At 51.9% G+C, this 24,418-nt stretch overlaps 1 protein-coding gene across 2 annotated transcripts in view; it reads left to right on the forward strand.

The window, feature by feature from the left end:
• Positions 1–3,163: 3,163 nt before the first annotated feature.
• Positions 3,164–24,418, forward strand: part of LOC144723086 (uncharacterized) — a 46,134-nt gene continuing 24,879 nt past the window's right edge. For both annotated transcript variants that reach the window (XM_078601672.1, XM_078601673.1), the window contains exons 1-5: positions 3,164–3,425; positions 6,594–6,658; positions 16,643–16,899; positions 22,726–22,812; positions 24,115–24,228. In XM_078601672.1, the coding sequence (XP_078457798.1) occupies positions 6,595–6,658; positions 16,643–16,899; positions 22,726–22,812; positions 24,115–24,228 (522 nt within the window). In that variant the 5' untranslated portion in view covers positions 3,164–3,425; position 6,594. The remainder of the gene's footprint in view (positions 3,426–6,593; positions 6,659–16,642; positions 16,900–22,725; positions 22,813–24,114; positions 24,229–24,418) is intronic.

Below are 24,418 nucleotides of genomic sequence, written 5' to 3' on the forward strand. Positions count from 1 at the left end.
GCGCGCGCACACACACCCCCCATCGGACCCTCTGCGCAGATGGAAACAAACAACCCGATTGAATATTTTGAAATTAACTGGCAGTGACAGGATCGCTCCTGCTCCCGGATGTGTATCGGCTTACGTCTTTGAATGAAACCTGGGCTGGCGCAGCACACCAGGAGGGATGGTTTAACAACGCGCAGCCCTGCGTCGCGGTCGACTTGTAGATGTTGTGGGTTTACTCTCCAACACACAACCGGTGTGCTGAACTAGTAACGAATTGGCACGTTTTTGTTTACGTGACAAACCTTGCAAATTGGCTGTGTCGGGTGGTGGCGGGTTTAACGACAAAATATTTATATTTACGCGATCTAACCTCCCCAAAAAAATCCCCCTTGATTATGGAGAGGGAGGGATGATGGCCTGACGTCACTCATCAAGGAGTGCAGGCGCTGGGTGGATTATTATAGTCATTATCAGTAATAATTAAATATTACAATTAATATAACCAATATATATTATAATAATTGTTATTAGAATTATTATATAGCGGGATGGTAAGACGTGGCGACGGAGGCTTGGGGTAATGCGCCACTTTACATTTGTATAAAGTGTCGCATTTCATCCGTAGATTGCAGCACGCCACCGCCGTGCGTGTCAAGCAGGGAATGCGCAGAGCCTGCAGGGTCCACTGCCAGAGCTCGGGGAGGTTGAGGCCACTTTAAGAAGGTGAGTGTTCAAGACAGGACTTAAAATATATATCCAGAGCTTTAGGCGCTGCATTGGCAACAGCCCCAGAAAATGAGCCTTGACCTCGGCGTGCTTAGAAGCAGGAGATCTGAAGGTCTCAGGGACCTCGTTAGAGAGTGAACACGGATCAGCTCCTGTAGATATTGCGGAGCGCACCCAATGAGCGCCTTGTAGGTCAGCGGACGGATCAGGAGCTGAATGCTCAATGACGAGAGGGCTTCGCGGGGAGAGCTTTAGAGGGCCCCTCGAAACCCACAGAATGCTCCCCTGACGTGATGGTTTCATACACTGGAGGGAGTTTGGCCTAGCCTTCTAATATTCCACGTGTTGGAAAGACGTATCAGTATACCCACACTTTACCCCACCACACGCGACCAGCCGATCGTAGACTCATTTGTTTTTTGCTTTTCTTATTTTGAATTTATAATTAAAATTTTCAATTGTATTTTAATCTGTTTATTTAATTTTTATTTTTTATCTTTGTGACTTTACCGAAAGAACCAAGAATGTGGTGTTACCCCTTCTACCGCTGGGTGAACAGAGACGGGTGGGAAGGGGTGGGAAGGGGTGGGGGTGTTTTAAAGAATCGTGTTCATCGCTTCCACTGCCGCGAGAGAGAGCGTTGAATCAACTCCTGGCAATCCGCCAGCGATGATGATGCACAGAGGCCTGGCTCTGCTGATGAGACACTGAATGACAAAACCAGAGTTTTGTTTGCTTTTGAATCAATGCGGCTGAAATTATACGCTCCCAGAAGGTCGTGGGACTGCTGGGATGTGTAAATAAAAACAATATTAAATGCTACGTATTTTGTTGTTAACTTAGGAAGACATGTCTTCCTCGCCTGGTAGGCAGGAGGTCGAGGGTTCGATCCCGACCATGATGCATGTATATTTGGAGTTTGCGTGTCTCCCTCCCGTAATCGCGTGGATGTTTTTTTTCCTTCCGGGTGCTCCGGTCCCCCCCCGCCCACATTTAGAAACACACATTTAGATTATTTAGATAATTCTGCTGCCATAAGTGTCCACGTGATAAACCGCTTTGTTGAGCTATCATTTGTAGCTTCTGAAAAATAAGTTAAGAGTTCAGTGGGTTTTACCTGGTAAGATTAAAAAGAAAAAAATATGAGTTTACTTCGTAAATATTCTAAGTGATGTGTTTACCTGTCCTATGCTTTGCCCTCATATCGTGTTTGTGTGATTGTTAGTTGTTGTTTGTTGTTGTAACATTCTGACCCGAAATCCGACTGGACACGTGTGAAAAAGAGCTTAACAGCTCACCGGATTCCTCCCGTGTGATTAAATAGATGCCGTTGCGATTGTGCTTCTGATGAAGGAGACGCATCGGGATGAATGAACCAACGTCGCCCGCATCACGCGGGCAGCCACCCCACGTGGTGCACCACGAGCGCAGATCGCAACGCGAGGCCACGCGTTCCTCAATATTCGTCAACCACTCTGGGAGCACACAGCCGTAACCCGCTCTGCAGATCATTCAACCGCATTCACCCGAATGCATACGCGCAAGACTACTTTCACGGAATGTGTATATGTTTTATACTGATGTTTTTTGGGAGGCATGCATTGGAAAACGCAGAATTTTAATCAACATTTCACACCGCCTCCAGCCAGTGTTTATAGCCCAAGGGCTCCGGCAACCTGCGGCTCCGTAGCCGCGTGCGGTGGCTCTTGAAGGACGGCTGCTTCGTGACGTTCTTTCTTAAGCACCACCGCCGGTCTCGTATTCACCGCACATTGACTGCATTGCGGCTATTGAAATGAGGAGGGGTTTTTTTGTGCCGAATTCAAACAATAAATCTTCTCTTCTGTTTATTTTCGTTGCCGGCACCCTGTTATAGCAGCCCAGTGCGGCTATGAGACCCTGTCCGTGTGAGTTGAATTCCTGAACACGGCCGCCAACAGCAGTGCTTGTGATGTCAGAACCGGCCTTGACCACCCCACCACCACCACCTTCATCGCCACTTCACCAACCTGCACTGGCACGAGTGGTGACGTGGGGTCAAAGAACCCCATCGTGGCACACGCGGTGTGGGGAGGAAATGCCCTCATCCAGCAGCGGATGAATTTTCCACACGAGGTCACTGTGAGGCTGAATGTGAAAGCTCGTGGTACAGTAGGCGAGCCTTAGCTCCGGGCTAAATTGAGTTTGAGACCCGGTCTCAGCGCTCAATTAAAACAACCGCACGTGCGATCGCGACGCAGATTTGCGAAGCTAAAGGCGCAGCGCTGCAATCGCAAGTTCGCTCCGCTGCTACCGGAAAAAAACAACTTCCACTCGAGGGAGCTCTAGAGGGTTATTTGGCCTCCTCTTCCATGCTGCTTAGAGGTGGGGCGGGTCGGGGGAGGGGGCGTGGGGGTGATATTTTGGGTGGAGGGGGAGAGACAAGAGGGATTTTAGAGAAGGAGCGAGAAAGGGACGGGCTCACACATCAGGTGCGATTGTGTCACTGCTATTATGGGTGGCGACTTTGGCGCTGTATGGAAATGAGGGCAGGTAAGCCTCACCTGGATTAGTATCGTGGGCGGTTCAGCAAACTCTGCCGTGACTCGTTTACCTGTCAAACGAGTCGTTTACAGTAGGAGACAACGTCGTTCGTGGGCGGACATCCAACTCGGGTCGCCAGATTTAAAGAGGCGCAGTGCGCTAACCACCGCGCCGCCGCTCCGACCAGAGTAAGCCAGCCTTTCTGTAAATTCACGCATTTTATTATAAGGTGTCGTGCCTCTGCACGCGTCTCTGTGTGTGTGTCTGTGTGTGTGTCTGTGTGTGTGTCTGTGTGTGTGTCTGTGTGTGTGTCTGTGTGTGTGTCTGTCTGTGTGTTTGTGTGTGTGTCTATTGTATGTCTGAGCAAGTCGACTCAAATGAGTACCCGGTGCGGTGTGTAAACATCGCCATGAAGGAGACGAAGGCGGCCGGGCGCGGTGCTGGCCACCCACACCGTCGTTCGCCGTTCTGTCCTTCATAGGTGCTCGCTAGCAGCACTTTCGCCAAAGGTCTGTTCAGGCTATACGGGGGACTTTTGTCTTTTGGCTATGTCTGTGCTGTGCGTGTACGCTGTGTCTGCTGTGTACGTGCTGTGCGTAAGCTGAGTGTGGAGCGAAGTGGTCAGCGCGCTGTTCTATGAATCGGGCGGTCCGAGTTCGATTTGCGCTCACGGCCAACATCAGTGGCGAGTGACATCTCAACCGGTCTTGGCGCCTCCGTCTCCCGCCCCCTCCCCTTCACCCCCCCCGCCGCCGCCCCTACCCTTCCAACCCCCCCTCCCTCACTTCGACTCCTCTAGATCGACTCAGCCTCAAATCAGTTCAGTATCTGGTGTGGTTGTAAGCATCAACACTGGGGGAGACAAGGACGACCGAGTGAGGATGCCGGTGACCACGTCACCCCTCTCCGTGCCGCAGTACTCGCGGCGTGAATATATCGCTCGCTAAGTAACAGCCCGTGTCTGGACCCAACAGTCTAAGAGACTTGATGGGCGCTGTCTCCGTCTCTGATGCTGCTGCTGCAGCAGCACGCGCGTGTAGTCTTAGAGCCTGGCTCGTGTTCGCGTCTCAATGCGTTCCGTGAAGAAAGCGCTCGGATGATTATCGCGCTGGTAATTACAAGACGCTTAATTTTCTTGGCTATAAATCCCTTAATTCAAACTCTCTCCCTGCTCTCTCTCTCGCGTCCCGTGTGTTCCCTTTACAAAGTTTATCTCCTCCAGAGCGGCCTGATAATTATATAACAGTCATTGCCTTGGCTTTTGCCGTGACGTGAAGACGAGCTCTCTCTCTCTCTCCGTGCGCGTGTGGAACAAAAAGAAAGACGTGCGCACACGAGACTGACTGCGACCTTCAGGACCACATTTGTCTCGCCATATCCATCAATGCTGGTGAACTACCACGTGTTGATAGGCAAGGACTGGTTTCAACATTCAGTGTATCATCAGCAAAGTGAGTCTTCCTTGTACCAGAGCTGGTGAACTACCACATGTGTATAGGCAAGGGCCCTCTGTAGAAATGGGTGCTATGTATGGACGTTGGTCTTCTTTCGTACCGTACGTAGCCAACCGTGCTCATCGTATGAAGGAGGCCACTCATTTCCTCTGCTGAACTTTAGTCTATCAGGGCACCACTGTTGAGAATAATTTGGAAATAATATCTGATAACCCAAAGTAATTTGTTTAATGGTTATTTTATTTTGCGTCTCACAATCGCCGAGGAGCCACAGACAAAGCTGGAAGGCAGCGGCACCCAGGCGGTGATGAGCCAGCACGACCGACAATTGACTAAGCTCTGCATTACTATATATATATAAATTTGTTATCGGCAATCTAATACGTGTGTATACATGTGGTAGGCATCGGGAAGTAGCCACTTGTGCGAGGGGCAGCGCTCTATCCCATACAGATGGTACAGATGGACATTAGTCCACAATTTCCGTACCGCTTTTTTTGTACCTAGCGAGCCAGTGCATGGCAGCTCTTCGATTTCCCCGCGAAGAGAGTTTCACAGCCCATCTGTATGTGAGCCACCAACCCTGACTGCTGCGTCCAAAGTGCTGGGTCACAGGCTACCACGCGCAGCGTAGCCTCCACCCTCGGCTAAGGCCTGGATCTGCTGATGAGGCCCAAACGGGGGCGAGTCAGCAGCGACAGTGTGATTAGTTCACTAGACATCATGCACAAGACATTTCCAAAACGATCCTTGAACTTATTTTGGGCTTCCCTCGAAGGCGATTCATCCTGACACGAGTGCAGCACCTGGTGCGTAGACATCATCACCGGGGAGACAAAGGCGTTCGGGTGCGGCTCTGGCCTTACTTAATAGGTGCTCGCCAACAGCCCTGGACGCGAGAGGAGCCCACGCGGGCGACCACCAAACTCCGCCAATGGCGTCCTGCGGCGCCACGCGGGGCCCCCCATCGCTAATTTTCTCTCAATTATTCAGCGATTTGTCTGTTCACAAACCCACTCACGACCCCCCACTGAGAAGAAGCATAAACAAACGAGCCGACAAACTCCCACCACCCCACCCCACCCCACAAAAAAACAAACAGGACAAGAAACAAATGTAAAATGACAACGATATTAATAATCGCGACAACAGCCGCGCCGTGTTCTTAGGTTTTTTCGGTAAAGTTACGTAGGTAAAACATCAAAATTAATGAAAATAAAATAAAATAAAAACAAAAATCACGACGTTTCGGAGGCAACACAAGTCTCCGTCATCTTGTGTTGCCTCCGAAACGTCGTGATTTTTGTTTTTATTTTATTTTATTTTCATTAATTTTGATGTTTTACCTACGTAACTTTACCGAAAAAACCTAAGAATATGATTCCTTGCAGTCACGAAAGCTTCAAATCTAGAAGCCGCGCCGTGGTGGTGGTAGCTATGCCGCACGTGGCTGCCACTCACCCCTCGCTGTAGAGGCAACAGCGCGGGGTTGGTGGATCACCGCACACGGATTATTGGGGAACTCCCTTCCTTCCCGTGGGCGTCGAGAGAGAACGTAACCCTGGCTCACCAGGACAATGCGCTGCAGCGCAGTGGGGACTAATCACCAGCTGTTCCGTCTGTACGGGGATAGAGTGTTGTCCCCTCGCGCAAGGCGTAGGTTTTATCCGGGCGCTCCGGTTTACTCCGCAATGATAATAAACGCAACTCAAAATTAATTGGCTGAAGGCATTTTAAAAGTAACACCCAATGTAGCAGCAGCAGCAGGAGCCGTCTGGACATGGATACTATGACTCAGTGTTGCTCTCCTGGATAAATAAGCATATTGGTGATTAATTATGACAATTATTGAGTCACTGTAATTCGCGCACGGCGCCGTGGCACGGCTCTCGTTTCCCACAGGATGGAGTCGGATGCGAGCCGGATGCTGGCGGCTGCGATCCAGCAGGTGGATGGAATCATAGCAGGTACTCGTGGGCAGCGCCACACGTTCACGCAATCATTGAATCATACATTTGTGACTTTAATAATCCACTCATCCCTCCAGAAAGCCATCTATCGTTTAATCTAGTCATCAAACCATTCCTCATATCCATCCATTCTAGCTTATATCTATCCATTCTTCTTCAATTCAGCCATTCATAAATACATCTATTAATTCATAAATCCATTAGTTCATAAATCTACGTGTTTATTCATCAGTCCATATATTTCTCAATATATATCAATCTATCCATATCCTTAAATCCATCCATAAATACATCCGTCCATACATTTTTCTAGCTATCCATGAATTATACTCCATATATCCATGCATTACTCCACCCAATCCATCATTCACCAATCCATGTCTCATCCCTCCCCTTCCCTCATTCATTTACCCGCTAACCTCATCCCGCCATCAAGCCATCGAATCACGAATCCATCCATCCATTGGTGATTCTGTCTGATTTATCCTCCCTCCATTCATAAACTCACCGTTTTCAAACGCTACCAAATTTGTGAATGACTTTCAGCATTGAACCGCGGTTCTTTGTGCATTGTTTCCGCTCTGTCCAACGCCCTTCCCTCTCTGATCTATTTTCTCCTGCCCCTCTCCATTTCTCATCGGAAAGAACAAAAAAGCTACCCACAAACACGTCCGTGCAACGTTGCTTCGGTTAAAATCGATGACTCCTCGTTTGACCAGTAGCATCCTCAACCCACCAGCTGGCTCAGCGACAGAGCGAGCGGCTCGCAGTCGGAAAGACGAGAGTTCACATCCTGGTGAGAGAGGGTTGACTCAGCCCATCATCATCATCCCCTTTGGGGTCGATAAAATGGCTCGCAGTCGGAAAGACGAGAGTTCAAATCCTGGTGAGGGAGGGTTGACTCAGCCCATCATCATCATCCCTTTGGGGTCGATAAAATAGGCACCACTGTGTGGGGAAGTCAACCGCGGTTGTTTTTACGGATATACTCCCCCCCCGTCATATGAATGCGGATGTGTCACCACACACTCTGCAGGGCCGCAAACAGGGGCTGAGCACCGATGCACCAATGCTGCTGTGAGCAGCACAAACTCAGTGGGCGAAGACGGGGAGCGCAGAGGCGCCGAGAGCCGCGAATCACCGCGTGCCGCCGTCACTCGGAACACAGCAACTGGACATCTACCAACGTCTCGCTCTTCGGTGACAATTAGCCTTCATCTTCTTTGTTCTTTCGGTAAAGTCACGTAGAAGGGAAATAATAAAATAATAAAAATAAAACATAATAAAATAATTATTTTATTAGGTTTTATTTTTATTATAATAAAATAATTATTTTATTATGTTTTATTTTTATTATTTTATTATTTCCCTTCTACGTGACTTTACCGAAAGAACCAAGAAGATGAATCTCTGCAGTCACGAAAGCTTTAAATCGAAAATTTGCCTTGATGTCGACGCGTCCGATTTGCGCATATACGTTTCGACAAAAACAGCAGCAGCAGCAGCAACAGCAACGAGACCCACACGAATAAAGAACAAAGGATGAAATGCATTCCTCAACGGCCACGGACAGCACAGGCCGTGCCTGGCGAGCACGTGGCGACGCCTCGTTAGCGCTAACGAGGCGGCGTTAGAGGCAGCGAGACGCGGACGCGAGGGCCAGCGACGCGCGGTCGGAGCGCACTACCAGAGACGAGGCGTTGAGGACATGAGGTGGGGGGGGACGATCATTAAGAAAAAATAAAAACTGTTGCTTTTCACAATTGCATACGAAAGCAGAAGAAGAAGTGAGTGCCGGGGGGTTCAGGCATTGGAAGTGCCCCCCCCCCCCGCGGTCGCCGCAGTTAAGCCCATTAGTGCGCATTCCGCCGAGGAGAATGACATTTCAGCCCAGGGTGCATCACCGGGCTCGCCGTTTGTCTAGCGATGGAATTACCCTGGGAGGAGGAGGAGGTGCTGCTGCGAATGGCCACTGTGGCTTTGCTTAGATTTAATTGCTGCGACGGCGTCCTCGATAGCTCCCTTCCCACCCTGCCTCTCCGCCTCTCCGAGGCCGTGTCTGCCCGTGCGCCTCACGCTTGGGCGTAGTGTGCGAATTTTACCCGGAGAAGAGAAAAAAAAGAGAGACGCAAATAAATATATAAATATTACTAAACAACCTCGTCCCGTAAATGTGGCTCTGATTAGCGAGCGGCTGCGCAGCGAGCATTGAGTGCGGGGTCGTAATGATGCCCGCGCTGTACACGGCTACACAAGACGACACGGACAAAGATCCCCCGTCTAGCCTTCAACAGGCTGTCGAGGCAAGTGCTGTTAGCGAGCGACTTTAAAGGGCAGAACGGCACATAGGGGAGAGGGCGGGGGGTGTGGCCTACACCACAACATCCGTCCCTCTTTGTCCAGGCAGTGCTGATGTTAACACGCTGCACCAGTTACGCAGTTAAGGCTGAGTCGACCTACACGAGACCCATCACCTGTTCAGATAATTTTCACTCGCGTTGGTGGCCGTGCGGCAGGAATCGGACACGGGTCGCCTGGTTCGTAGCGCAGCGCGCTAGCCACTGCACCACTGTCCTGCACATTCACGCGTGTGCACGCGCGCACACGCGCACGCACGCGCCCGTGTAATTAACGCTCAGCAACGATAGCGCGCGACCGTGCGCTCGCTGTCATTGCGGGGCGCAATTAGCGAGCAGCCGGGATTTGAGCATCGAGGCCAGCTCACGGGCCCAGTGAACGAGGACGGATGTGATGCTCACAGAGTCCCGATTGCCCCATTAGTAATGTGTTTTGATTGAGCGCGCTACCCATTAAACATGCCACGTTGGCCCAGCGTTGGACCGACGTTGGGTCAACGTCAACCGACATTGGGCCAACGTTGGACAGACGTCGGATCAATGCCTTCCAACTTAGGCCCAACGTTCCATGTCATCAGAGCCCTTCGGAGGCGACAACCTTCACTGACTGGTGCCAGGTCGATGCAGCACCAGGACTACACTCACCCACCACGCTGTTGTGATTATCATCAACATCGTCACCATCAGCCACCGTGTCCCGGTCAGGCCCGCGTACTTTCTGGAAGAGTCAACGCGCCGTCTCTGAGCGCGTTCGTTCGATCTTTCACACGTGCGTTCCCCCGGTCCCGTCTCTCTGTCGAATCCAAAGGCTTGCAACTCTTCGTGGCCTTCTGCGCGTGTCTAAGCTCGTTTACTTTCTTCGCTCCCTTTCACCCGTGGTCGCACTTCCAATCCATACGGCACAGCAGGTGGCACGCGCACATCTAGAACTTGTTTCATTTCTCAAGGACGCATTGGCACGGCGCTCTCATCGTCGAGTTCAGCTGCCCAGAAGCACCGCAATCATCTCGGTCATCCTCCCTTTTCTCGGCCCTTATGTATACACGGGGACACTTTGTATCTGAACAAGAATAATCGTAATGATTAAAATGCAATTCGCAGCACGCACAATATTTCACGGATGTCAGGGACCGTGACTCCTGTGGCGACTCACAAGCCAGGCGACAAAACAAAACAGGTGGCGCCTTTAAGAAAGAGTTGGGAGCCTCTGAGAAAGAGCTGGGGCATTTAAGAAAGAGGGGGTCTTTAATAAAGAGGAGGGGCCTCTGAGAAAGAGGGAGGGGCCTTTAGGAAAGAGCTGGGTGGGGCCTTAAAGTGTCTCTTAAAAGTGTATGCAGCTTGAGCACTGCAACTGCTGCTGCGAATGTGCAGTAGCAGTGGGATGATACGAGGCCGGGCAATGGCCATGGTCTCGGTTCTTGGTGCCGTGGCGAGATGTTAACTACCTCGCCTGGTTTATAGGAGGCCGTGGGTTCCATCTCGACCCTGACGCCTGCTGCTGTATATTTGGAGTTTGCGTGTCTTTCTCCCCGTGGTCGCGTGGATTTTTCTGGCTTTTCCCTCCACATTTAGAAACATGCGTTTATATCAATTGGCTGCTATACATTACCACATGATGATAAGCCACTTCGTTGAGTTATCATTTGTAATAGCCAGGTCGCTTCTGAATAAAGAGCTACGCAGCTCGGGCCTTACCTGGTAAAACAAACATAGGAAGGAGGAGGAGGGAGGGGGAGGAGGCTGTGAGTCGCACAAATGACAAGACGCCGATAATACTCTCGGAATAAGCCGAGGTAAAAAGAAAAGACAATGCAAAAAACTATAATCATAGTTTTGGCAGAAGCCACTTGGCTCTCGTTCTGATCGCGCCCTGTGAAGGCGGAACAAGACCGACCGGTAGTCCTCTTAAACGCACGCCACTTACACAATCCAAGCCCACGGTCCAATGACGCATATCCACATCTTACTCGACCCATCAGCAAGTCCAGCAGCGGCAGCAACACAAAATCACGATCACATTTTCATACGACTGGAAAAGCGAGTCATCGCCGTCTGAAGGAACAGGAAAGAAAATGTTGGTTCAACATTTTTTTTTATAAAATGCTGAAAATAAACGCGGAAATTATTATTATTAGTATTGTTGCGTACAGCCTACAATGAGCGATTGTGCAACGGGGCGCGCTGTGATGTGCAGGGACAAGTGCAGGCACGGGGATCTGGGCGGAGGCCAGCGCAGCTGTCTCGATAGACGGGTTAAGCCAGAAGCATTACACACTCATTACACACGCGCACGCACGCGCACACACACACACAGCAGATAAGTGTGCACACACTGCCCATCAAGTGACACTCGTTACACGACTCGCGAATGCCGTCACTCACTCTCACGGTCACTCGCCCACATGGTCACTCACTGCAGATAAGTGCCACTCGAGGGACACACACACACACAACACTCGCCATTCACCACTAAGTTGCCGTGACGTCACCACGGCGCTTGTGCCAGGCTAGGAGCACTTTGAGGCCACGCGAAGTGTCGAAGGCCCACTAGCAGGAGGTCACGGAACAGACCTATGTGCCATGGGTTGACTGACTGAGATGAATGGCAGATTCACCAACTGAGCTCTCCACTGTGCCAACTTTACGCGTTGTATCCGCACGGCGCTCTACTCGTTGTTGTTAGCGTCGATCTTCTGCCCTCCGTTGTTACTGGGGGACGACTGCCTCAAACTCCCCAGTAACGTCCTTCACGAACCTCCTCCACAGAGGCCGATCTTGAAACAGCTGGTGCCAGTCATCTGAACGTCTAATCAGTTCCGCATCCTTCCGTACCAAGTGTGCCGATCTCTTCTCTAGCCCGTGCCGCGCCCCTTAAGCACTCTTCATCCGGCCAAACATAATCTCCTTGGGCATGCGATGGCTGGGCATGCAATGGCTGGGCATGCGGGCTACATGACCAAATCGACGCAGCCTCGCTTGCCAGAGGAGCTTACCGATGGGACTGTGTCCAGATCTTTCAAAGATCTGAGGCCCTCACACAATCCAGTCTGGTTAAGCCCAGGATAGATCGTAGGCAGGCCAGGCCTGAATGTTTCTAACCAGCCAATGCGTACACACGCATTCCCACACATGGTCGCGAAGAGATAAATATCCCCTAAGTCCCCCTGTTATTACAGATGACGTGGCAGGGTAAGTGATGCCAGTGTACACACCGTCTGTGGGGAACGGTGGCGTGACAACTGCGGGACTACAATATGCAAATCGGGTTTGTGCAGTGCCTATGCTGTCAGTCACGAGCAGAGGAGGAGGAGGAGCGTGAACCTGCAAGGATGTATGTGGAGCAGGGAGCCGACATCACGGGCTGCTGTTCGGGCAAGGGAGCTCCAGACTGATGTCTGCCGTGGCCGGGAATTGAACTCAGGTGGCCGGGTTGATCGTGGAGGATGTTCACCACTGCGACACATCTCCCCCCACTCTGCAAACACAACGCCCCTAATCTCATAATAGGACACTTTCACAAGTTGACACATATAAAGATAAAGACAAAGGTACCCCGGTATAGCCTTAACAGACTGTTGGGGCAAGTGCTGTTAGCGAGTAGCACCTGTGAAGCCAGGCACGTCGCGATCCAAGGCGGTGTAGCCAGCGCCACACCCAGCTGACCTAGGGGAGGCCCAGAATAGGTTTCGACAAAACTTCCCACTGACGTTCCCCATGATCAGGAATCAAACACAAGGTTGGCCGAGTTCATGGATTGGTGTGCTAACCAATGCGCCACCACTAACCACACATGTACGCACAACAACAACCGCCGTTCCCCCATTAAGTGGAGGGTGAATTCACCATAGAGCTTGTGCCAGGCTGGGTGCACTGAGGCCGCGTGAAGAGTCGAGGAGGTCACGGAACCAGACCCAGCAGGTGCCATGGATTGACTGAGATGACTGGCATACACACACGGCTGCCCAGGTGTGAAGAGGCAGAGCGTCATATCGATATCACATTCTCACACACTCTTTTTCTCCCTGTATTTTAAAGCAAAGATCGGGGGCGCGTGGTATAATCCAATATCACCCAAGTAATTAGGAGTGTCGTTGTGGAGAATACGGGCAGCATATTAGACACGCAGACGATTGATCTTAATTCCAATATCTGTCCGTGCAGATTTTGCTGTTTATGTTTTTACACATCCCATCAGTCGCATGGCCTTCTGGGAGTGAATAATGTAATTAGCATGAATTGCAGACGAAGCAGAACTCAGAGTCACGCTCGCTTGAACCAATTCTGGTGAACTGCCAGATGTTTAGAAACAATGACTCGCTCTTTCTGTTAGATACGGGTCCTAGTTAGACGTAACATTATACGATACACAACACAGAATAATCATAGCGTCGGTGTGAAGTCAATTATTAACACGATTAATAAGCAAACAACATTTGCGTGTCATCCAATCGGCGTGCATGAAACCAGATTCACGCAACTTTGTCGATGCCGGGCACACGTTTCTGGATGCCTCTTACTTTCCACAGCGTCTTAAAATCCAGGTGATACACGGCACGGTCAGCCACCACCCCTTTGTAAAGGTGCTACTACACCTGCAAGCGGTGATTGATAGATCAAGGATGATGATGTTCTTGATGAAGATTAATCCCGCAGCTCACGTCTCAGAAATGCCACCCAGTGGCAACGCGAGGGATGGGCAAGCAAAAAACTTCGTGGCACCAAATAGCTCGGGGGGGGGGGGGGGGTGCTGGCTTCATGGCAACAATAGGGCTACCCCTAAACACAGACTGCAATTTAAATCCTGCTCAACACAACGAGATACTAAAACATAACCAGGCCATTAAATTTCGATTTAAAGCTTTCGTGACTGCAGGGATTCATATTCTTGCTTGTGTCGGTAAAGTCACTTACCGAAAAAACCAAGAATATGACCAGGCCAATGCATCAATCTCTTATCTCTCATCCCACACGATGACACTATTTTGTCGGCATCTTTCTCATCTCACTACCGCATCTCGATCCAGGGCTTCATTAATCGCTCGATATCTCTAGAAACGCTGCTACGAGGCTGGCTATGAGTAGGGATTATCGGCGTAAGGCACTACCACTAGAATACGCGGTACCGCCTATCCATAATAATACTAACCCGAAGTCGTCGCACCCGATATTCCTGTCATGTGATGAGTAGATTTAGGACACATATCAAGCGAGACGGATGTGGCACGCCAAGAGGAGCGTTCGGAACCTGACACCGTGTCCCTCTCGTCGACATACCTTCTCGAGTCATCTCGCTCGCTTTCTTTTCATGAAGTGAAAAACCCACACCACCCCCCACTCAGCCGCCCCCCACCCCCACCCCCACACACCCCTCCCTTTCAATTGGAGCTAAAATTGTGTTTCTGCCAAGGGCCCTCGAATAGGGGCAGGCAGAGCACCGCCACCCTTGGTGAAGGGGACAGGCGGGAGGAGGAACCCAGCAGCGAGACAACAGCAACAACAACAAACCCACCGTGCCACTGGGCGAGAGTTGCTGCAGGGAATTATCTCGCTTGGCCGCGGATCGCGTCTGCGCGAACGTGGAGCCGCCGCTCCACTCCACTCCCCCATCTCTCTCTATCTCCCTCTGCGTGTCAGCTGGAGGGGAACTGAACCGGCTCGTCCATCCGTCGTGGTTTCACGGACAAACAATGGCCCTCGCGCCCGTGCGAACTGGCAGTCGTTAGACAAAGACGACACCCCCCCCCCCCCCACTGCAGTACAGCCGTGACAGACTGATGGGCCAAGTGCTGCTGGCGAGTAGCACCTATGAAGGCCGGCACGGCATAGAAGGGGGGTGGGTGGCCAGCACCACGTCCGATAGTTGGCTTGTGTAGATTTCCACACGATAAGCCACTTCGTTGAGGTATCATTTGTGGTCAGGTCGTTTCTGAAAAAGAGCGACATAGCTCAGTGGGCCTTAACTGGGGAAACAAAAAAGACTTTAGATTTTTTAGATCACCTTTGTTTCAACAAGTGGCGACGTTTACAAACCGGACCAGGTACTCATTTGAGGCTAAGTCGATCTAGGATAGGCCCAACACCGGTTCAGATGATCGTCACTTGTGTTGGTGGCCGTGAGCGAGAATCGAACTCGGGTGGCCGGGTTCCTAGCGCAGCGCGGATTCGCCGCTGCGCTCCCGCATCCACTCCGCAGTGTCATTACACGCACGCACGGACACGCCTGTGCGCTGGGATTTAGATATATTTTTGGCTGCAAAGAACAGATTGTGTGTTCTTGGTGTTGGTGTGTGCCTGCGTGACACATGGGAGGCTTAAGGTGCCGGTAGATATTGTCCTACGTCGCGGGTGTCCGTAGCGGTGAAGGTGCAGCCCCTGCAAGTGCTCGCGCTGCTGCTTGGCGGTGAAGGGACCTCCGCTCTCGAGGGGAGATCGAGAGAGGCCACTTCTAGGGCAGGGATTCCCAGCCGTTCTGGCCTCGCGGGCCACTGTTCACCCCTCAACGTGGAGAACCGTGCGGTCAAACAAAAACACACCGTCTGGTGTTGCGTGCCAAAAATCGTCCTGGCATCAGATCCACGGACGACTCCCCACGGCCTCGCGGACACGGGACGTGAACCACTGCTCTCAGAGAGAACGCCGGCCTTCTCCTAACACGAGAAACTCGACACTCGCCTCGTTCACGCGGCCTCTACTCCCCGGCTAGTTCTGGTCGTGTACCCTGCAGCTTCTGTGTATTTCCTGGCTTTCCATACACAGCGGCGCATTGCGATGTACGGATGATATGAGCCAAATTAGCAATGCAAATTATTATTACATTCGTCAATAGCGCCGTGGCCCTGAAACGATAATGCATTTAATAGGCGACGTTTCGTGTGATGGCCCTTACTCACACACCACGTGGATAGTTCGTGTATCGTGAAGAAGGGCGAGGTGCTTTTTAAATTGAAATGTACTTGACAACGAAAAGCAAAATGCCGGTGACCCAGCTCACCCTGGCAAATGAGACCCCAGGCGAACCCTCGCCCCCCCCCCCCCACCTGAGTTCTGACCCAGCTGAACAACAGTTAGATGTACAACTTTAAACGTGCAAGGGTTACCTATTTTCAGAGACAACCCAACACTGACGCGGAACGTGAAGACAATCGTTCACGGATGAACGATGCGCAAAGAAGGCACGGGAAGAGGTGCACGCTGGAAATTGCACCGAGGGACAAAGAGGAACAGGCGGTGAGGCGGAGGGCGAATTTGAATTAGAGACAATCGCGCGGTGCTTGGATTCGGGACAGGCCACCGGCCCTCGCAGGGGACATTCACGGCGACCAAGCCTGACGACTGAGAGGCAGAAACCGAAGAAGCTTCGTGGAGCGAAACGTCGGATATTAGGCTGGAAGATGTGGCGCAATCCGGAGGGACATATGCCAATTTTTGGGGGTTCAGCCGTGGCGGAAACTCACCACTGTGACTGCGTGCGCGCGCGTGTGATGACCGCGAGATCCCACACCGCAACAGGTCCCAGTTTGAGGCCGCGAGCGGGAATCGAATTCGGGTCGCCAGGGGTTGCTAGCGCGGCGCGCTAACTACTGCGCCACCGCTCCCCGCCATGACCTCGTGCTCTCACACACAGCTCAGTCGGAGCACACGGAGAAGGAGTTGGAGGACACGGGCGGCGGCGCCGGCAGCTGGGCGCTGGCGAGCAGGAACGGCGGCGGCGGCGAGTCGCAGGCCGTGGCGCCGTGGGCCGGGCTGCAGGTGGTGCACCTCACGGAGGAGCTCTGCCAGCGACTCGAGCGGCTGGGCAGCCAGGAGGAGCGCGAGGGCCTCCGCAGGCAGCTGCCCCCGGGCACCGTGAGGGCGCTGCTCGGCTGGCTGCACGCGAGCACGGTGCGGCAAGCGCGGGTACACGGCGCGGGTACACGGCACGAATACATGGCGCGGGTACACAGCACGGGTACACGGCGCGGATACATGGCGCGGATACACGGCGCGGATACACGGCACGGGTACACGGCGCGGGTACACGGCACGCATCCACGTGCACACGGCACGGGTACACGCACGTACGGGAACACAAAGACAAAGATCGCTCGTTTTCAAATTTAAAACTCATTTCTTTAAAACTGCTTTTGGTGTTGTAGTTTGTTGTCCTTAACCCCGCACCTTCGATTATCACGGTCGACTACGTACGATACGGAAGAAGTGCAACATATGTACATGGAGACTGTGGGGGCAAGTGCTGTTAGCGATCACCTATTAGGATCTGTACGGTGCTGCATGAGGAGGTTGTGTTGGCAGCATCATTCCCAACCGCCTTTCTCTTCACCTGCGCCGATGTTTTCACACCGTACCAGGTACTTATTTGGAAGGCTGAGTCGACCTAGGGGAGGCCCAGAACCGGTTCAGATAATCGTCACTTGGTGTTGGCCGTCAGCGGGAATCGAACCCGGGTCGCCGGGTTCATAGCGCAGCGCGCTAACCGCTACGCGAGCAGTCCCTGTGCGTACAGACACACGCAGACGGTGAGACACACACCGACACACGAGCGTGCACACACTCTCATATATAGTGTCCATATCGCCTCGCAATCCAGGGTGTGATTGTGTCAGAATCACAGGGCCTCAAAGAGACTTTAGAGCTCAGCCACACGAAGAGAACAAACGCGACTCCTTATATCACCGGGGTGGCTTTGCGCTGAGCCACAGGCTCACACAAAGGCAAAGGTTCCCCATGTAGTCGCCACACACTGTCGGGACAGGAGTTGTGAGCGAAGGCTGACACGGCACACGAGTGGGTGCTGTGGTCAGGACCACGCCTGCTCACCTTCCTCCATCGCCCCAATGCTGATGTTTGCACACCGCAGCAGGTACTCATTTTTATGCCGAGTCGATCTAGGGAGATGCCCAGGACGGATTCCATTGCTCATCGCGGATGTTGGCTGTGGGGGGGGGATCGAACTCGGTTCGCCGTGTTCGTAGCGCAGTGCGTTAATTGCTACACGAGCACACGACCAACCACGCGGACCACAGACATTCACAGGAGCCAAGCAAGATTGACTGCAGGACTTTTATTTTCAGCCGGGTCTGCCCGGGTCAGCGACCACCCCGGCACACCACATCATGTATGCCCCCTCACACTGACTGGATATCAAAACTTAACAAAGTTGGTTTAACACGTAGGCTTTCGCGACCAATATAATCCATAATGCAGGTTTTTTTGTGGTTAGATCGCGTAAATATATAAATGTGTCGTTAAAACCCGCCACCACCCGACACAGCCAACGAGTAAGGTTTGTCACGTAAGCAGAACGTGCCAATTCGTCACTAGTACAGCACACCGGATGTGTGTTGGAGAGCCAAGCCACAACATTTACAAACTGAGTACGACGTTTCGCCAGTAATTACAACCAGCTTCATCAGGCGACAGCCAGATATTATCAACGTTGGCAGACTAATGCTCCGGCTCGCTCGAGTTCTCGCCCTGGTTGAGCAACGCAAACGTGGGCAGTATCAAAACCGGTGAGAATGGGTCCAATTCACTCATGTTGACCGGTCTGGATCGTTCTAACTCACTTCTTTCTCACCGCTTATTGAGTCGAGTTGCTTTTCCTTTCCCCCGGACCTCCTATTATCACGGTTGGCTAAATAAGTTAGAATGTGCATACAACCTGACGTCTCTCCCCCTGAGTCTAAAACCAGTCGCTTCCTCCTCTCCCTCTGTCCATGTCTCGATCTCTTCACTTCTCCCATTCTTCCTCTCTACACTCCCTCTCCCTCTCTCCATCCCTCTCGCTCACTCTCTTTTGTTTACGATCAGAGGAAACAAGAAGATGTTCGGTGGAGTCGGCACTTTGCTTCGTTCATCATTTGGTTTTTTATTGTTTTTTTTCAATGCTTTGCTTTATATGCCCCCCACCCCTTTTTGAACGAAAGATTTCACGAACGATTTCACGCTCTGCTCTCCTCCTACTTACCCATTCCCTCTCTCTCTCTCTACCCCCTCTCTCTACCCCCCCTCTCTCTCTACCCCCTCTCTCTACCCCCCCCTCTCTCTCTACCCCCTCTCTCTACCCCCCCTCTCTCTCTACCCCCTCTCTCTACCCCCCCTCTCTCTACCACCTCTCTCTACCCCCCCCTCTCTCTCTACCCCCTCTCTCCCTACTCTATGTCTATGTTCCCCCTGTTTTCTATGTAATATTTTTTAAATAAATTGTCCATCTCTCGCACTCACCCCATCTCTCTCACTCTCTCCACGTCTCACTCTCCCCACTCTCAATTGATCTTCTCCATTCGACACCACAGCCCATATCGCAGGATTATCTTTTGTAAGTACATTTACAAATCCATTAATTACAACGTTATTGTAACAGCGGGGGAGTCATTGCTGTTCGTTGTCTAGCGTGTGTATAAATACATTATACATGCCTACATGACATTAGTTAAATATGCAACGTACTTTTATACACACAGATGTGTGTATATGCAACACACAAACCGGTTCGTCAGCGAGGGTGACGCAACGTTGAGTGTGACGTCGTTGACAGCCCAATTGCAAGCGTCGTTCATCAGCTCCGTGTGCAGCGAGGAAAGGCGTCGAAGGGAATAAGAGAAAAGTCGCTTTTAATTACGGCGCTGGATGCTGCTAAATGCAGCTCGCCACCGCTTCCCATAACAATACTTATAATCATCATCATCATTATTAGTAGTAGTAGTTTTGCAACAGGGAAGGTGACTAAGGCAGCACAGCGATTAAATACCAACGGGGAAATCACCGCCTGGACTTTGACGGGAAGCGTCCGGATGAGAGCGCCGCCTTGCTGGGGGCCCTGCCGAGAAAATATAGACCCCCCCCCTCCTCCTCGCCCCCCCCCCCCCTGAATTATAACAACGTTAAGTAGGTGTCTCATGTCCAAATAATGTTACTCTGGGTGTGCGCTTGCCCATATAAGGCATCGATACAATTCTATATTTGAAGCTTTCGTGACTGCAAGGATTCATACTCTTAGGTTTTTTCGGTAAAGTCACGTAGGTAAGAATGAATAATAATAAATAATACAGATATAATAGAAATAATAATAGAAATAAAATAACAAATCACAATTATTATTGGTTTTTATTATTTTCATTATTTATTTTTACCTATGTGACTTTACCGAAAAAAACTAAGAGTATCGATACATCTTCTTGGTTCTTTCGGTAAAGTCACGTAGAATGGAAATAATAAAATAATAAACATAATAAAATAATTCTCACTTATTATTTTATTATTTCCATTCTACGTGACTTTACCGAAAGAACCAAGAAGATGAATCCCTGCAGTCACGAAAGCAGCTTTAAATCGAAAAGTATCGATACAATTCACGTTGCACGCTCGACCCCATGCTCGACCCCATGCTCGACTCCACGCTCGAACGCAAAACAACCGCGACTGTGACCTCTCCCTTTCACGTTGTTATAAAAGGGCCATTGTCCGAAACGTTGCCTGTCATAGAATTGTTTTTTTCCTCACAAGACCACGCGACGTTGCCCAGTTCGTGCTTAGGGGAGGCCGCAGGCTGTGGTCCCACGTGCGCGGTCTCGCCCCCATCCCCGCTCCGTGCGATCGCGCTCCGAGTGGAGGATTGCCCCACGTCTCTCACGCGGCACGACGGTGACACGCGACGCCGTCTCTGAGTTCGGCGCGCAGCGAGAGCGAGCGGTGCAAATGCCGCTCGGCAGCATTCCTCCAGCCCCCACGTGGCGTCGCCTGTAAACGTGTGGCCATATCCTCAACATTCTTTTACAAGGTTATTTTTGTCTCATTCGCCTGCAGGTCTGCCAACTTTCCTCCTGTAGAGCCTCCCTAGCGCAACCTTAGATCAAACAGCAATGCCGGTACCAGATCCCGGTGCGAATCGAATTCCTGCCATCCCAACACAGATGCCAATTACCGGACTGCCCGGGTCAAACCCAAACAGCTGTCAACCACAGTGGCAGCTGCAGCAGGTACACGAGTAGCATAATTGCTTAAGTGACTTGCCCACAGAGGAGAATAAGGCGTTGAGTGTATGTGTAGGCAGAAGCGATTTGCGGCATGTCTCTTCATGTGGCGAGTCAACAAAAGGCAATTAGAAAAAAACACTTTATACTTATCGGGCGTTCAAAGCCAACAACATTTCCAGATAATGAATATCGCACCATCCGAAAATAAAGATGCACATCTTACATAAGCAGCTTGCACAAGCGCCGTGACGCCAGCACGCGTAGGCTGTGGGGTGATGTTGTGGATTGGAGAATTGATTTGTATCCACAACTAAACCAGAGCAGGGCCTGAAATGAATCGTAATGTTAAATGTCATTTAGTGTTCGGCGTAAAGCCGTCTGGAGGAAGCTGTGCGCTGAAAGAGACTGGAGAATGAATGAGTTTTTTTAGGATGACAGATCAGTGAGTGCAGAACATTTATATAACTTGATTTGTCTTTATTTTACGTAACGTGGAAAACCACGCCGTGCCGACGAACCCTCGGAAAGTTAAGAGATGTCGCCTCCACGACAGACCTTTCTACATGAACACACATAAATAAAAAGTCCTCCAAAAAACTTGTCACCGGACCAACGTTTGAGTGAGTAGTCTTTGCGGGCGGAGTGCGACTCACGGAACCACCACGACCGGGAAGGATCGCTCCCCAATCGGCGCCACTTCGACCACGGAGAAATGCAAAGGGGCGCTTGTAGATTTGGCAACAAAAACTCGTTCGCGTTTTCTCGAACAGGAAAGTCCAAATGGTCCCGAGGTCTGTGGTGACCGCCCCGCTGAGCTGACAACGACGAACAGGCGATAGCACGATGTCCCAGGTTGACGTCGTCAGCAGCAGTCATTGTTATTGTGAGATGTTGCTCAGCGCTGGCGATGCGTTTGTATCAGCGGCTGCATCTGAGCTGCACGGGTCTGGTTTGAGAGCCATAAACAGAGCCACGAGACACTGCGGTGATCCGCTTTGATTCGTTCCAAAAGTTACCCCTCGAGTTATGTTGACAGCACGGGGTACAATCCCTTGAGGGCTGCTGCGGCGGCGGCGGCGGCGGCGCTCGGAACACGGCGAGAATTTTGTTCACTCATTTTGTGAGAATGCGAGAATTCACCACGGGGTTCTATTGTTACCGCCTGACTACAATCAGACCCGTGTGTGCACACGCACACGCAACACAACGCTCCCCCGTCGAGCCCACACATGCCAGTTGGAGCAAGTGCTGTTCGCGCGCAGCACCTATGAAGGGCGGCATGTCCGCACCAAGGTGGTGGGTTGCCGGCACCACCCTCGGCCGCCTTTGTCTTCCCAATGTTGATATTTACACACTGCTCCGGGTACACATTTTTAAAGCTGAATCGACCTAGGGGAGGCCCAGAATGGGGGGAATTGAACTCGGGTCGCCGAGTTTGTAGCGTAGTGCGCTAACCTCTCCACCACCACTCCCCACAAAGACACACACACCCACAAATACATGCACACCCACACAAACACACACACACACCCACGCAGCCTGGACCACGCGCACACACGAACAGGTACGCTCCCCACACGAAGCGAAAGTGGCGACTTCACCCTTGGGAGCTGGAGTGTCCACCCTGATGCCGGCCGACATAGGTGCTCGCTTACAGCCCTTTCCCCAACAGTCCGTTGAAGGCTAATCCGGTGGATCTTTGTCTCTTTGTGTGGTGCACGCCTCTCTGCAGGGCGCCAACTGCCTGGTGAGGTCGTACCCGGCTCGCGAGGACCGTCTGTCTCACGTCGAGAGCGACCAGGAATCGCTCTCTCTGCAGGTGCCGGCTCGAACATTTGACCAGCCGCCTTTCTCCCACCCGTGATCTCATTTTTCCGCCCCGCCCCCCACCCCCCTTGAGCTACTTGGGTGGGTGGGCTGCCTTAGCTTTTGCTCGGTCTGCTCCACGCCGAGCGGCGCCACGGTGGCTGTGTACGCCGCGACGTTGAGTACCGACGACAATACACGCGCCGCAAATCACCGAGGAATTCACGTTTCAGGCGTCCATAATTCACGAGCCAAATGCCAACGGCGAGGTCTGCTGGCCACGAGAGGGCCCCAGGAGGGAGTTGGTGTCGCGTGGTGACCCCCTCCCCCCGCCGGACGAGCACGGACGACATTGGCCGCCCACAGTGACCCGCAGTTTGTTTTTGCCGCACGGCCACAATCGCACTCCCGTGATGTGCCGATGCGGTCGATGGTTCCACCACCAACGTCCTCAAGGAATGGCAAAGGCAAAGGGGATTGATGATGTTAGGATCGGGAATGTCCGCGTTGTTCCACTGTGTTCGGTCAGCGTTGTTTTCAGATCTGGGTGAGATTCTAGGATATGGTGAGTGATGGATGTTTTTTCCCCGGCACGTGCGATTGAGGGGGGGGGGAGGGGGGTTCAAGCGATTCCACGAGATCGCTGATTGAGAGGACCACGTGGGATCGAAATTGAGTGGCGATCCCCACAAGAGGATGAGTGGCTCTCTTCCCCACTCTAACGAGCGCACACAGAAACGCACAGCGGCTCTCATCTGCGTTTTAAATCCAAGAGGCGTGGAGTGACGCCGCTTTTAAATCAAGTAGCCGCTGCGCCGCGTCACGGCACGGGGGTGGAGCGGTGGCGAATTGGATCATGAACCTCCATCACGCCAAATCCGGTGGTGATCCTCGCAGCAGCAGCGGAGGCAGCGGCTTTTGCAAAGCATCGAACAAAGACGGCGGTGGTCACCGTAACGCTCCGATATTAGCAAGTCACTGGAGCCAAGCACGTTTAAGTCTAGAGTGAAAACTAATAACTTTAGAACTGTTTGTTGTCGTGTAAAGTTTGTTGTCCTTCTCCCGCACCTCCGGTTGGCTACGTACGGTGCGAAAGAAGTTCAACATGCATACGCTACGCGAACGACATCAGAGGCGAATGACGTCCCAACCAGCCCTGGCCATTAAATGAGTACCCGGTGAGGTGGGGGTAGGAGCCATCAGCATCGACGATGGTCCCCGCTGTTGCCTTTTATAATCGGCCCTCGCCACCTGCACTTGCCCGCTAAAGTGTGGGTAGGCTACACGGGGGATCTTTGTCTCTGTCTCGGCGCAGGTGGGCGTGCTCACCGAGCAAGTGGAGGTGCAGAACGACAAGCTGCACGAGCTCGAGTCCACCGTGGTGGAGCAGCGCCAGCGCCTCTCGTCCACTGAGACTCTGCTGCACGAGGTGACGACCACGATGACGACATCCCCCTCCTCCTCCTCCTTCTTCTTCTCATTAATAATCAATACAATGTATTGTTGAGTACATTGACTCAGCACATGATCCCTCTGTCCGGGGTCATCCACATTGCGGGCAGGGCCACAGTGGTGTGTTCACACGGACAGACTCGCCCCGCCAATGGAACGTGGAATTC

This window comes from Lampetra planeri, chromosome 16 (assembly GCF_965212315.1).
Source record: "Lampetra planeri chromosome 16, kcLamPlan1.2.h2, whole genome shotgun sequence".
In the NCBI taxonomy this organism is placed as follows: domain Eukaryota; kingdom Metazoa; phylum Chordata; class Hyperoartia; order Petromyzontiformes; family Petromyzontidae; genus Lampetra; species Lampetra planeri.